Source organism: Artemia sp. Qi Xiang Cuo, chromosome 2 (assembly GCF_049724085.1).
Source record: "Artemia sp. Qi Xiang Cuo chromosome 2, ASM4972408v1, whole genome shotgun sequence".
Taxonomy (NCBI): Eukaryota; Metazoa; Arthropoda; class Branchiopoda; order Anostraca; family Artemiidae; genus Artemia; species Artemia sp. Qi Xiang Cuo.
In genome coordinates, this window is record NC_142795.1 from 14,029,348 (window position 1) to 14,042,873 (window position 13,526).

The following is a 13,526-nucleotide window of genomic DNA, read 5'->3' on the forward strand; positions in this document are numbered from 1 at the left end:
ATCTTAATGAAAATCACACCATCATATTCAGAGTATCAGAGAACCCTACTGTAGAGGTTTCAAGCACTATCTACAAAAATGTGGAATTTTGCATTTTTTTGCCAGAAGAAAGATCACGGGTGCGTGTTTATTTGTTTTTGTTTTGTTTTTGTTTTTATTTTCCAGGGGTGATCGCATCGACCCAGTGGTCCTAGAATATTTTCGGAGGACTCATTTGAACGGAAATTAAAAGTTCTAGTGCCCTTTTTAGGTAACAAAAAAAACGGAGGTCAACTAGGCCCCCTTCCACGCTCTTTTTTTCGCAGTCACCTGATCAAAATTTTGAGAGGAGGACTTAATGTCCTTTAGGATGACTTAATCTTCCGAAGTTCCCGGGGGGAGGGCTGAAAGTTATGAATTTTACCCAATGTTAACATATAGTTTTGTCTATTGGGAAGTATACAGACGTTTTCAAAGGGGATTTTTTCTGGTAGTAGGGGGGTGGTGGGGTCGGGGGTTATTTGGGAAGATCTTTCCATGAAGGAAGTTTTTATAAGGGAAAGGAAAATGCTATGAAGGGGGAGCCGGATTTCCCAGCATTATTTAAAAAAAGATCAGAAATTAAATATATAAAAAAACAAGTTTTCCAACTGAAAATAAGGAGTAACATCAAAACTTAAAACGAACAGAAAATATTACGTGTATGATTGGGTTCACCCTCTAGTCAATATCTCGCTCTTTCAGCCAAAGATTTTTTAGTACTTTCATAAGAGCTATTTATTCTAAATAACGGCCTTTGTGATTAAGAAGAATTGGAACGAAAATCGAACTTTAGCTTAAAGAGCGAGGTATTGACTAGGGGGCGAGCCCCCTAATATACATATTAAAAATATATGAATTTAGAAGATCGTTACGTAAGTTAATTCGTAAGTTATGTATATTTATTACTAATAAAAACGTTGGTAAATAAAATAAAACAAGTTTCGAGAAAGCCATTTAACCAAATAAAAGTAAAATTAATATGCAAATTTTGTTTTAATTATTCATGTACGGTGAGCCAAAATCAAAACCTGCATTAATTCAAAAACGTTCAAAAATTAAATAAAAAAAAACAATTTTTTTTTAACAGAAAGTAAGGAACGACGTTAAAACTTAAAACGAACAGAAATTATTCCGTATACGAAAGGGGCTGTCCCCTCCTCAACGCCTCGCTCTTTGCGCTAAAGTTTGACTTCTCACAACTCTATTTTTTTAAACACTGAAAAACTTTAGCGTAAAGAGCAAGGCGTTGAGGAGGGGACAGCCCCTTTCATATACGGAATAATTTCTGTTCGTTTTCAGTTTTAACGTCGTTCCTTACTTTCTGTTAAAAAAACTTGTTTTTTTATTATTTAATAGCGTAAAGAGCGAGGTATTGAGAAGGGGGCAACCCCCTCATATACGTAAATAATTACTGTCCGTTTTAAGTTTAATGTTGCTCCTTACTTTCAGTTGAATTTTTTTTATCTTATATAAGCAGCTTCTGCTCGGTTAAGTTTCGTACTCGCTCTGTCCTTTTTATACAATAACTTAGTTTTTTCTTATTTAATGAACGTAAAGAACGACATTAAGAGACTAAGCTTATTTCACTTAAACAAGCTTTAAGAAATAACTATTAAAAGAGAGATATTCTTGAACCTTCGCGGTGAAAATATTTCGGTTTGGTTTTAATTTTCGAGTTTGTGGAAAAGTTCTGTTAGAATTTCAAACCGCTGTACAACGAAAGGTTTGACTCGCCTCGATGTCAATATTGCTTGGTTCGATCATCTCCGTAAACATGATTCAAAAAATATATTTTGAAATGAAATGTGTCCTTAAGGCAAATGACATTGCTTGTAAATAAGTACTTTTGTTTTGATGTTTGAATGCATTTTCTGACGGATTTTCTCTCCTTTGAAATCATTTATTTGCTTGTTATATTTATGAGTAAGGAAACAGTAGTATTATTCTGTTTTTCAATGCTTCACAGAATCTAGGAATCCCTTCCATTAGTCTAATATTCCTATTAGGATATTTGTATTCTTAAGAGGTTTTGTTCAAGAAATATTGGAGAGGTTGCATTGAGAGTTTTGTTTCAGAGGTTCGCATCGATGAAAAAGTTCGCGGTAACGAACTGTAAGTAAGGAGTGACCCGGCTCAATAGTAACCGAAACTCTAAAAAACGGGATTTTAATACCAATAGATACATCAAAAGAATCAGATTTTAATGCTGATTTCAAATATATAAGTTTCATCAAGTTTAGTCCTATCCATCAAAAGTTACTCGCCTGAGAAAATTTGGCTTATTTTCGAAAAAAGGGGGAAAGACCCGCTAAAATTTATAGAACCTCAATGAAAATCACACCATCAGATTCAGCGTATCAGAGAACCCCGCTGTAGAGGTTTCAAGCTCATATCTGCAAAAATGTGGAATTTTGTATTTTTTGCCAGAAGAAAGATTACGTAGGCTATGCGTTTTTTTTTTTTTCAGGGGTGATCGTATCGACCCAGTGGTCCTAGAATATCGTGGGAGGGCTCATTGGAACGGAAATTAAAAGTTCTAGTGGCCTTTGTAAGTGACAAAAAATGGAGGGCAACTAGGCCCCCTCCCACGCTCATTTTTTTCCCAAAGTCACCCGATCAAAATTGTGAGATAGCCATTTTGTTCAGCATGGTCGAAAATATGATAACTATGTCTTTTAGGATGACTTAATCCCCCAAAGTCCCCGGGGGGAGGGCTGAAAGCTATGAGCTTTGCCCAATGTTAACATATAGTATTGGTACGGTGAAGTTTGACTTTCTCACAACTCTTTTGTTTTAACAATAAAAAGCTTTAGTGTAAGGAGCGAGGCGTTGAGGAGGGGACAGCCCCTAGTTTTAAGTTTTAACGTCGCTCCTTACTTTCAGTTAAAAAAACTTGTTTTTGTTTAATTTGCAAGAGAAGCGATGAAATAAACGCGTGTATTAGTGACCATTTTTTGAATGCCTGGAAAGGTGACGTTAATACCGTTTTATTTAAGGTGATTCAACCAGGCATTTTAAAAAGTAACAATATGTCAATTACACGTAAAAAATAGTAAGGTGAAAACAATGAAAAAAAGTCAACAAATATATGTAATTAAAAACAAATCTGTAATTAAATTGGACAAGAGGAAAAAAAAAAAAATCTCGGTTCCTGATGAAATTTGAATTGCCCCAAAATAAGTTTAATCTGTTGGTATAAAATTAACAGTGTTTTATATTTATGTTCTTTCTACTTTATTTTAACCTCCTTCATATTGGCTGTTTCTACAAATATTTGTGTATAATCCAATTATTTTTTTTTTCAGTTACGTATGTCTACTTACATCTAAAAATTCATCCAAAAGACCGCGGCGATTTTGCGAATTGCGGACATTTTTTTTAGCCAACATTTTGCGGGAAAACGCAAATCCGCATGCGTTGAAATTTTCAAGCGCATGTGAGGAAACGTGCTCAGGAATGAAAGGAATAGCCAAATGCAAAAAATAATCTGCATCGAAAAACTGACCATTCCTGCGAGATTCTGTATGATTTTTTTGGGTTATTTCGTTACCATAATAGAATTTGAACAGCAGCAATTGGATAGAAACTCATCTTCTGTAAGGTCAAGTTGGGTAGTTGCGATTTTTTTACATGCCTACGATTTTATAAATATTTCTGTGCGTTTTGTTTTCCGAGTGTATAGTTTGAATCGTGTTTTTTGCAAACCGGAGCCTGTGGGAACTAAGGGAAAATAAAAATTATCTGAATGAAGATTTAATCTCTTGATATTAGACAGAAATTTTATAAGCAGATACATTACACTCTGTGTTTAATCCCTTCGTTTAGGTTAGTTTTAATAATACTTATGTACACTGATATTACATGGTATTTATTTGAAGTTACGTGTTTCTACTTTAATTGAAGCCTTTTAGGAGTAGAAGCTGGGGGGAAATTTTGCCAAAACAGCTACACATACGAATTTTGAGAAAAATTGTGGTGAGTATTTAGAAATATTTGATTTTTAAAGGCATAGGCCTGGATTGAGGTTGACAGGGGGCACGTCTTGCTTTTATTTTATCTCGATGTCCCTCATTATTTTATTCTTTTTTTTCAGACTGACCAAGGAATAAAGAACTTGCCAGTAGACCTTGCAGAAACATTGAGTGGAAAGGATCCTGACTACGCTCAGCGTGACTTGTATAACTCAATAGAACGGAAAGAATTCCCATCTTGGACCTTAAAAATTCAGGTCATGACCTTCGAGCAAGCGGAAAAGTTGTCATTCAATCCCTTTGATGTGACAAAGGTAGGGAAGTTTTTGTGGATGTGTCTCCCTTTTGTAATCTGGAAAGTAGGCTTTCACGCACGCCAAAATACTGTTTAGTAGCAATTGACTTTGGTTAATTTGATAATGTCTTATATTTTTTTTATCAATTTTACTATTAGAAATCGGAAAATTATTAGGAATATTTGAAAATATTAGCAGATAGGTAATCCTCGCGAATCTGCTGTGTTTGACCTAAATCATAAGGAATCAACACTTTAGTGATCGGAAGGTACCAGTTAAGTAAATCATCTCTATTAAAAGGGCCTAAATGCCGAGCCTGTCAGCTGTGCCTCCAAATCCTCGGCCTGAATCTGAGAGACGTATTTTTTATCGCTACCATCAAATAAAATAGCAAACTTCTTACTAGATAGAGCTATTAAGAGAGACACGGGTAATTTAAACGTTGATTTAATTTCTGATATTAGTTAGAAAAATGAATATATTGTGAAAAATTCAAGTGGGTCGTGCGAAATCATCAAGGGATTAGGTTAAATATAAAACCCAAACGAAAAGCGTCATAGGATATCAATAAAAAGAAGTATTTGTCAACAAAATATTTTAGTTCTTTTTCAATGTCTTTCTTATCTTATCATCTGTGTTGTTGAGAGGAGTAGCTCTTTGATTGTGTATTCTACTTCCTAGGTTTGTACATGGAGTAGTTATTGAGTGTGTTGGTCTGATTTTTTCTTTTTATTTTCTTTTGTTTTTCAACCTTTCTGTTTTTTTTTATTCATAAAAGCAACAACAAGTAAAACAACAGGGAATTCACCTAAGACAGTGAAATTTGTTTAAACTTTAACTGAATATTTCTGCTCTGTATCCAAGAGCCGTCCTCATCAAACTACGTGTATAAAAAATTACAATGAAATGGAGTCTTAAAACTAAAATTGAAAAATTAAAACTATTCCAGAATCATTACTTCAACGAAGTTGCAGCACGGCTTTTAAATATCCCATTCTATTGTAATTTTTATTTTATTTATATACGTGGTTTGCCGAGGATGGCTGTTGGATATAAAACTTAAATGTTCTTAAGTTGTAAACAAATCTCACTTTCTTAGGCAGGGCTAGATTTAAAGCTTTGACGTTACTAGACGCAAGTATTTTTGCCGCTCCGCTTTTGCGAGATTTTTGGGGAAATCCTCGAAAATTCGGAGTTAGTAGAAGCCCTGAACAGAACGCAACTGATGAGCTAAAAGTAATCAAAGAGAGAAGTGATATTGAACTCCCAGCCGCCATTCTTGGGAGATATCTGATAGTTTATAAGTGGCCATGGAATTCCTGTGTTGCTTTAATATCACTTTTCTTTGAATAGGAAGCTTGACCATGGAGTGGACCTGGCACTTTGGCGATAAATCACATCAGTCCAGTTATTGTTAAGAAAAAAAATCACTCAGTGATAATTTATTGTGCCCCTGACATTTTGCGCTCCTAGGCCCGGGCCTATTGGTTAATCCAGGCCTGGTTTTAGGTACATTCCCTGTTGTTTTACTTGCTGTTGTTTTAATGATGGAAAGGCAGTGTGGTCTTAGCCGTTATTTATGTTTAGATTCTTTCCCTTTTCCAGTGCAGAGGACATGTTTTTGTATACAGACCAAATATTCGTTTGGTTCATATTCTATTTCTTCTAAGATATTCTTCTTCTTCTAAGATATATGAAGCTAATAGAGGAAAGAAAATAATAAATGAAAAAAGTTGAAAAAACGAGGATTTTGTCAGCCAGTGGCAACTTTTTTTTTTTTTTTTTTTTTTTTTTTTTTTTTTTTTTTTTTTGAGGGGTAATTAGTCTACTGTCTTTTAAAATTCCTACTTCTTTTCTCAACTGCTGTGTGTATTTGTCTGTGGGATCAGTTTTGATTCTTTGTAAATATTTTTATCCATTAAAAGGGTGTTAACTTTCATTTCATAATCTACAGAATTCATAATTACAACTGTTTCCTTTGTCCGCTCTTGTAATTACTTGTTTTTATCTTTTTTTTAAGTTTCGGAGGATTTTAATTTCTTCCTATGATTGAGTTGAAAGCGACAAAGATGGCCTATAATCAAGAATACTCTTTACAATTTCTCCTCTGAGTAGGTCTGGATTATCGACTTCCCCATGAGAGCTAAAAATAGCAGACTCCCCGCCCGTAATAATTTCTGATGCATTTACGTGTGTTTGAGTCATTGCAAATGTTGGTCCTTTTGAAAAAATACTTAGCTCCTTGGATGTGAAAACCCTAGAGGATAAATTTTCTAAAGGAGGGCCAGGACAAAATCTAGGAAGGAAAATCCGTGTTTGTTGAAACTGTTGAAATTCCATTTTTAAGAATTTTTTTGCGATAAGCGAGTTTTTGATATATGGAAAACGTGTTAGAAAGACCTTTGTGAGGTATGTAAAATTTGTTGAAAATCTTAAACGGATTAAGTCGGACATAATAAAGATTTGAAATTTAATACTTTATTACTAAGGCTGTATCTTCTGAATCTATGGTCTGTCAAAATATGTGTTAAAGTTTTGAAACCCATTCTTTGGATAAACGGGCCTTCAGATTGTGTGCCTAAATGTAGGCTGAAACGTAAAGAAGGTGGAAGAATCTGAAATCTTTTACAAGTTTCTAAAAAATTGAGCTAACAAATAAGATTTGCATGTTTTCTAACAATATTTAAAAAATCTAGATCAATACTGGTCCAATGCTCCCCGTAAGCTTGACGTAAATATATTCTAAGACCACACTGGCTATGCATAACATACGAAACTAAGAGAGAAAAAAAATAATAAATTAAAAATAAAATAAAAAAAGTTGAGATAACGAGGATATTCAAAATCCTCGTTTTCTCACCTTTTTTATTTTATTTTGCATTTATTATTTTCTTTTCTCTCTTAGTTTCATATGTCGTGTGGAGTCAGTGCGGCCTTAGAATATATTTTTTTCTAAGATATTCTTCTTCTAAGATATTCTTGCTCTTCTAAGATATTCTTCTTCACTTTCTTCCTGCTGGCCATAGAACCGTTGTTTTCAGGATTTACTTGTTTGGTTTTACTAGACAAATATAACGTGCCTCAAACTTAATAATTACTGACTGAAAAAGTTTTTTGAGCAAAATAGACATAATTCATAGATATTAGTTTAAAATGTCCCACTCTCTTAAACAAAATAAAAATAAACAGATAAATTACTAGTATCTTATCGTTTTAATGTTAATTATGAATACTTTTACATTAAGATAAATACTTGAAGATCATCGTTATACTGAGGATCGAAAAACTGGAACATTTGATTGGTTGTCTAGAAACACTTCTGGCAAGCTGATAACTTGATTGACTTAGACAAATCTATTTTAATCCGTTTGTGTGGGTTTAAAGGTTATCTTAGTTGACCGGCTATAGTTGGCCATTTTTTTGTAAAAAAAAAAACAAAAAACAAATTACCCCAAAAAAAGTTAAAGACCAAGGTCTTATTTAATTACCCAGTCCCTTATTTTGCATATTAGTGTTTTTTTTTTTTCATTTTTTAATTTAATGTTTTTTTTCTGTTAGGAATGTATAAGGGATAATCTACCTGATTTTTCAGTAACAATTTGCCGAAGGATGATCAAAATAATCAAAATGTGTCAAAATATTGAAATAATACAAAAAAGGTATTATATCGCATTAGGAAAATAGACATATCTCCCGCAAGTTACGGCATAATGAAGATTCTACTAATCAAAGTAAACGCTAAGCTAAAGCCATCCTAGTCGAGTCGCTAGGGACGTAGATTTGAAGTCCTTTGTCCGAGAGGACGGGGGTTCGATTCCTGGTGTCCCTGGTTATTTGGTTGGAAGGCGGGTCAGTGGCCTGACTCTGTAAGCTCAGCCAGAGTCGAACCAGCTCTGAATGGGTACCTGGAGAAATCTGGGGGAGGTAAACAGGAGGAGTGTACCTTAAGCAAATAGACGCTAATCGGCTCAGTAAGTTAGTTGAAGGTTTTAATTAAAGGTATATCTGTCAGTTAAACGTATTTTATTAATTTACTACGTGAAGCGTAAATTAAAACTAATTGAACGTAATTGATTATGTCTGACTATATTCAACTAGTTGAATATAATTTACTATCCCAGATGGCTGTATGATTAATAAGAGGCTCGAATTGATAACTTATAAACTGACATCGGGAAAGAGATGTATTTCTATCTTATTTTTCATATTTAGGTCCATTTAGGTTAAATTTGTTAAGTAAATTGGGTGTGTCAGATTTTGATTTACTTGAAATAGGCTCCACTTTACAAATAAGTAAGGATATTGAAGTGTCTCTTGCTTGACAAAAATTCGCCAAAGACTAGTTTCTTTACTATGATGGCGATACATGCTTTATATTGATATGCAATAAATATTTGCTATTATAGTCTTATTGACAATGTATAGTCTATTACTCTTACTAATAAAATTCCAAATAAGCAATTTAAAATTAAAGGAATGTCTTGATTTTTTCACTAAATAATTAAGTATGCTAAGGAGTTGGAAGTGAGCTAAATATACAAGCAAAATAAACATGTATCTGAAAAAGGCACTGGATTCATTAGCGACATCTTTAAATAGACGTTTCTCGAGATAAAAACAGACATATCACATAGTGTCCCACAACCAGGCACATACGCAGGAATTTTTTTCGGGGGGGGGGGGCAAAATCCTTCTAATCCTTCAAAGTGCGTATCCAAAAAGGTATTGCAATGCTTAGCAGAATGACATATCCTGTGTAAATTTTGACATAATGATAATTCTATTTAGTCTGGAAACTTAGAACTATGCTCGTAGACGTAATGGGCTAATGTTCGCTTTTGGCATTAACGGGCCGTGAGACTTATTGTTTGTGACACTAACGGATTTTGATGATTAACAGAAACATTATTTATCAAAAGAGATTAGTTTTTGGAGCACCAAAATCCTGATTGACTGAGGGGTCAAATAAAACCCAAACGGGTTCTGTAAAACCTCTTGCAATTTTCCTTCTATGCTAACAATTTCGAAAAGAGTAAAGTTCACTTACATTTGAAAAGTTATGCAGAAGGCAAGAGTTTGAAGCTATGTTTTTCTTACACTAAAAGTGCCATACTTCGTCCAAACGATATTCGATTTTGTACCTTATTTATTTTTCTGTCTTTCAATGAAATGCAAATATATAAAACTCCTTAATTTTCAACTATTGACAAAAGGAGTATTCATAAAATGGAATTAGTTTATCGAGTGCTATAATTCTAAGGTGCCAGATAAGACAAAAATACGTTCTGTAGAACCTCTTCCAATTCTTTTGTTTATTTATTTTCTAGTTGTTAATAGTGATTGTCTTTTTCTACAGTCTTTTCTAATATCTGCAAAAATTATACGTTTATATATGCGATATGGGCAGTGTTATGTCTACTGTATAATATGCAATTTGCCTTACGAACATTAACCTTAAAGCAAGTAATTTGGAAACTTGATCAATTCCCATTGCCTTGGGTACGATCCCCTTTTAGCCTGCCTTAAAGTTGTATCCATTACATAAAGCCCGAGTCTAGCAGAAATTTAGACAAATGGCCCAGCTTAGTTTCTCTAAATAGCTACTGAGTCAGCGAAATCCTTATTTAGTTTTATTTCGTAGGTTTGGCCACAAGGAGATTTCCCTCTTATTCCTGTGGGGAAAATGATATTAAATAGGAATCCAAGGGACTATTTTGCTGAAGTTGAACAGATCGCTTTTGCTCCTTCGCATTTCGTTCCTGGTATTGAGGCGTCTCCAGATAAAATGCTTCAGGTAAATTTGCTTGTTTACTATCCTCAGTTTTAATTCATTTTTGTTATTTACAGTCCCAGAGTGGAACTTCAGTAGCTGAAGTTCTATCAACGGAATTAAGGAACTTCAAATTTAATTTTTTTTTTCATTTCATTCTTTTGCATTCTCTATCGTTTCCTTTTCCTCTTCAGTTTTCCATTCAGATTTGCTTTTTATTTATGTTCCTGAGAAGAAGCCCTAGAAACTAGAATATCAGTAGAAATCAGTACTTTTTATTCTTATTTTGTTTTCTCCTTCTTCTGTCCTTTCTATTTTCCATTTTCTAATTACTGTTATTTGTAAATAAGTGGAGAGTTACCATTGGGGGCTCATGTGAAAGAAATATGCTAATAAAATAAAAGTATTACCACAAGAGTCCATATTTTATGCTCCTTTTCAGTATATTAGTCGTTACTCTGACAATGCCCCCCTCCTTGGTAGTCCCATTTGTAGCCCTAGTAACATATTTCTCCAATAATTCCAACTGATCATATGTCATAGATCCTTTTTGAAAACAGGTATTTCCGCAGCCTGGAATCAATCTTCATCTGTGATTGAGCGCATAACTTACTAAAACATTGTTTGAAATGTAATAGGGAATAAAATGGTAATGTAATAGGGAAATGTAATAGGGTAATGTAATAGGGAAATGTAATAGGTAATGTAATAGGGAAATGTAATAGGGAATAAAACATTATTTGAAATGGTTTTAAAAAGTGAATAACAATGATAGGGAACATGATAATCTGACTAATAGAAACATGGTGCATAGTAGGAATTTCAGGTTTATTTTGGTTCATCCGGTTAATTTTATAAACAGTTTTATTTGTCAAAGATTTTCATCAGTTTCTATTCCTTGTTTTTCTTGTTTGATTATTATCTATGCTCGAAATAGTTTAAAAATTTATTGACGCCTATTATTTGAAGAAATCAAAGATTAGTTGTTGGCTTCTTAAGATTATTGCTGATGTTATTTTTCAAACAGTTCGGGTAACGGACTGTAAGTAAGGCCCAATTGTAACTGAAACTCTAAAAACGCAATTTTGATAACAATTAGTATATCAAAATAATTGGTTTTTTATGCTGACTCAAAATATAGAAAATTCGTTAAGTTTAATGTTACACATAAAACGCTATGAGACTGAGAAAGTCTGCCTGATTTTCAAAAAAGGGGGGAAATAGCCTCAAAGAATCAAGGGATTCTATTGAAAATCACACCATCAAATTCAGCATATTAAAGAGCCCTATTGTAGAGGTTTCATTTTCCTATCTACTCAAATGCGGAAATTTCGGATTTTTTGCCAGAAGAAAAACCGTGGATGCGTGTTAATTCTGTTATTTTTTTTTGTTTTTTGTTTGTTTTTTTGCCCAGGGTTGATCTACATTGAAGCAATGTTCCTAGAAGATCGGCAGAAACCCATTCTAACGGAAATCAAAAGTTCTAGTGCCCTTTTTAAGTTCTAATGCCCTTTCAAAGTTCTTGTGCACTTTAAAAATTGGAGAGCAAGTAGCCCCCTCCCACGCCACTTTTTCTCCCAAAGACATCTGATCAAAATTTTGAGATAACTATTTGATTTCATAGCTGAAATGTCTAATAAGTATGCCTTTGGGCAACATGACCCCTTGTAGTCCCCGGGGAAAGAGCTATAACTTACACAATTCCCCGGATTCACTTATAGGATTTGTTTTTGATTATTGGGGAAACTACACGGATGGGGAGAAGTGTACTAGTATGATTTGAAAAACGATCAGAAATTAAATAAAAAAACAAGTTTTTTTTTAAACTGAAAATAAGAAGAAACATTAAAACCTAAAACGAATAGAAATTATTCCACATATGAGGGGGGGGTGTTGCCCCTTCCTCAATCCTCGCTCTTTGCGCTAAAGTTTAACTTTTTGTCACTATTCTTTTAGAAAGAAAATGCTGAAACGCAAGGGCTGTTAAATTTGAATGAGAATTATTTTTAAAGAATTTTTAGACCTTAATACGAAAATGTAGGACAATTATGTCTCTTTTTGTCTTTGGAATGACAGTAAAAAAAAAAAAAAAAATAGAAAATGAGAACCTGTATTATTCTGTTGAACTATTTTGCCAATGTTATCACCTAAATATATTTTGTAGATAAAACAGGTATGGATGAAAATGGAGAAATAAGAAGCTGGAGGTTGTAAATACAAAAACCAAAAAAAGGAAAATAAAGAGTCAACTTGTTATTTGAAAAGTCTTTCGTGTTAGAGGATAGATCTTTAGATTTTTTTCTTTGATTTGTTTTGTTTTAGTTTGAAGCTTTTAATTTCCTGATTCTTCCTGTATGTACGCCTGTTTTGGAACCTATATATTCAGGCTGGTTTTATTTTTTATATTTGCTTCTCTCTCTATGTTTTTTTTTCTGTTTCTAGCTACTTTTTATTTTAGTGTTAACTTTATGTTTTTTATTTATTTTTTTTCTTTTGCACCGGAGACTGGATAGCGAAGGCTTTTGTTGAAATATCTGCACTTGTTGAAAAATTGTCTCTTTTTGTTAGAAAACTCAAATAATAACTTTTGTTTCCGTTTTATTATATATTATATGTTATATTATTATTATATATTATATTATTACTGTTTTAATAAGTTTTCATATCATTTTGAACAAGTATTGACTGAAAAATAAAAGATTGCTACGAACGAGAGAAATGGGAAGGAGGCTGGGGTTGTATTACCGTAATGCGGCTATTTAAGCTACATTTTGTCAATTTCGTCGGGGACTGTTTAATTATGGTAGCAATTTTTGAGGCGTCTGGTACGAGTTTGAAACTAAAATGGAAGGATGGTAAGATAGCATAAGAGAAGCTCGTTCTATAGCAAGCAAAATTTAAAAAGTTCGAAATCTGTGGATAAGTATTACGAAACAAATTATCTCGATAAATCCTTCACGACTAAATGTATCCTCCATGTAGTAAAAAGGATAACAAGAAAAAGGGAACATGGGAACTAAGAAAGGAGAAAGGATATTTTTATTTGGATGCAGTTTTCTCGTAAAACAAGTAGGGCATAAATCCAAAAGTCAACTATACAAAAAGAGGATTCCATTGTTTTGGAACTAGAAGGAAATGTAGTAATTATTGCAATCTCAAAGGCTCTTAGATTTTACATGAAATTAGAAATTGTTTGTTTCAACAAATGGGGTAAGACAATGATGTTGAATTTGCTTAAACAAAGAAAAGATAATAAATTAAACCCTATGCTTTCTAAAAGCCAGAATATAATCTGTACTTTACTGGAAAAAATGTGCATTGCCAGTTTATTATACATATGCTGATATTTATTCCCATAAATCTTACTTAATTTTTGTTTTCTTAAAGTTATAAGTGAAAACATTTAAAATAATTTTTCAGTAAAGTACAGGTTATATTCTGGCGTTTAGAAAGTATAGGGTTTAGAAC

The 13,526-nt window shown here is 33.2% G+C and overlaps 1 protein-coding gene across 2 annotated transcripts in view; it reads left to right on the plus strand.

Annotated features, from left to right (window-relative positions):
• The window catches only part of Cat (Catalase), a 144,029-nt gene that overhangs the window by 99,894 nt on the left and 30,609 nt on the right, over window positions 1–13,526 (plus strand). For both annotated transcript variants that reach the window (XM_089099174.1, XM_089099180.1), the window contains exons 7-8: window positions 4,115–4,306; window positions 9,930–10,082. In XM_089099174.1, coding sequence (XP_088955300.1) covers window positions 4,115–4,306; window positions 9,930–10,082 — 345 coding nt within the window. The remainder of the gene's footprint in view (window positions 1–4,114; window positions 4,307–9,929; window positions 10,083–13,526) is intronic.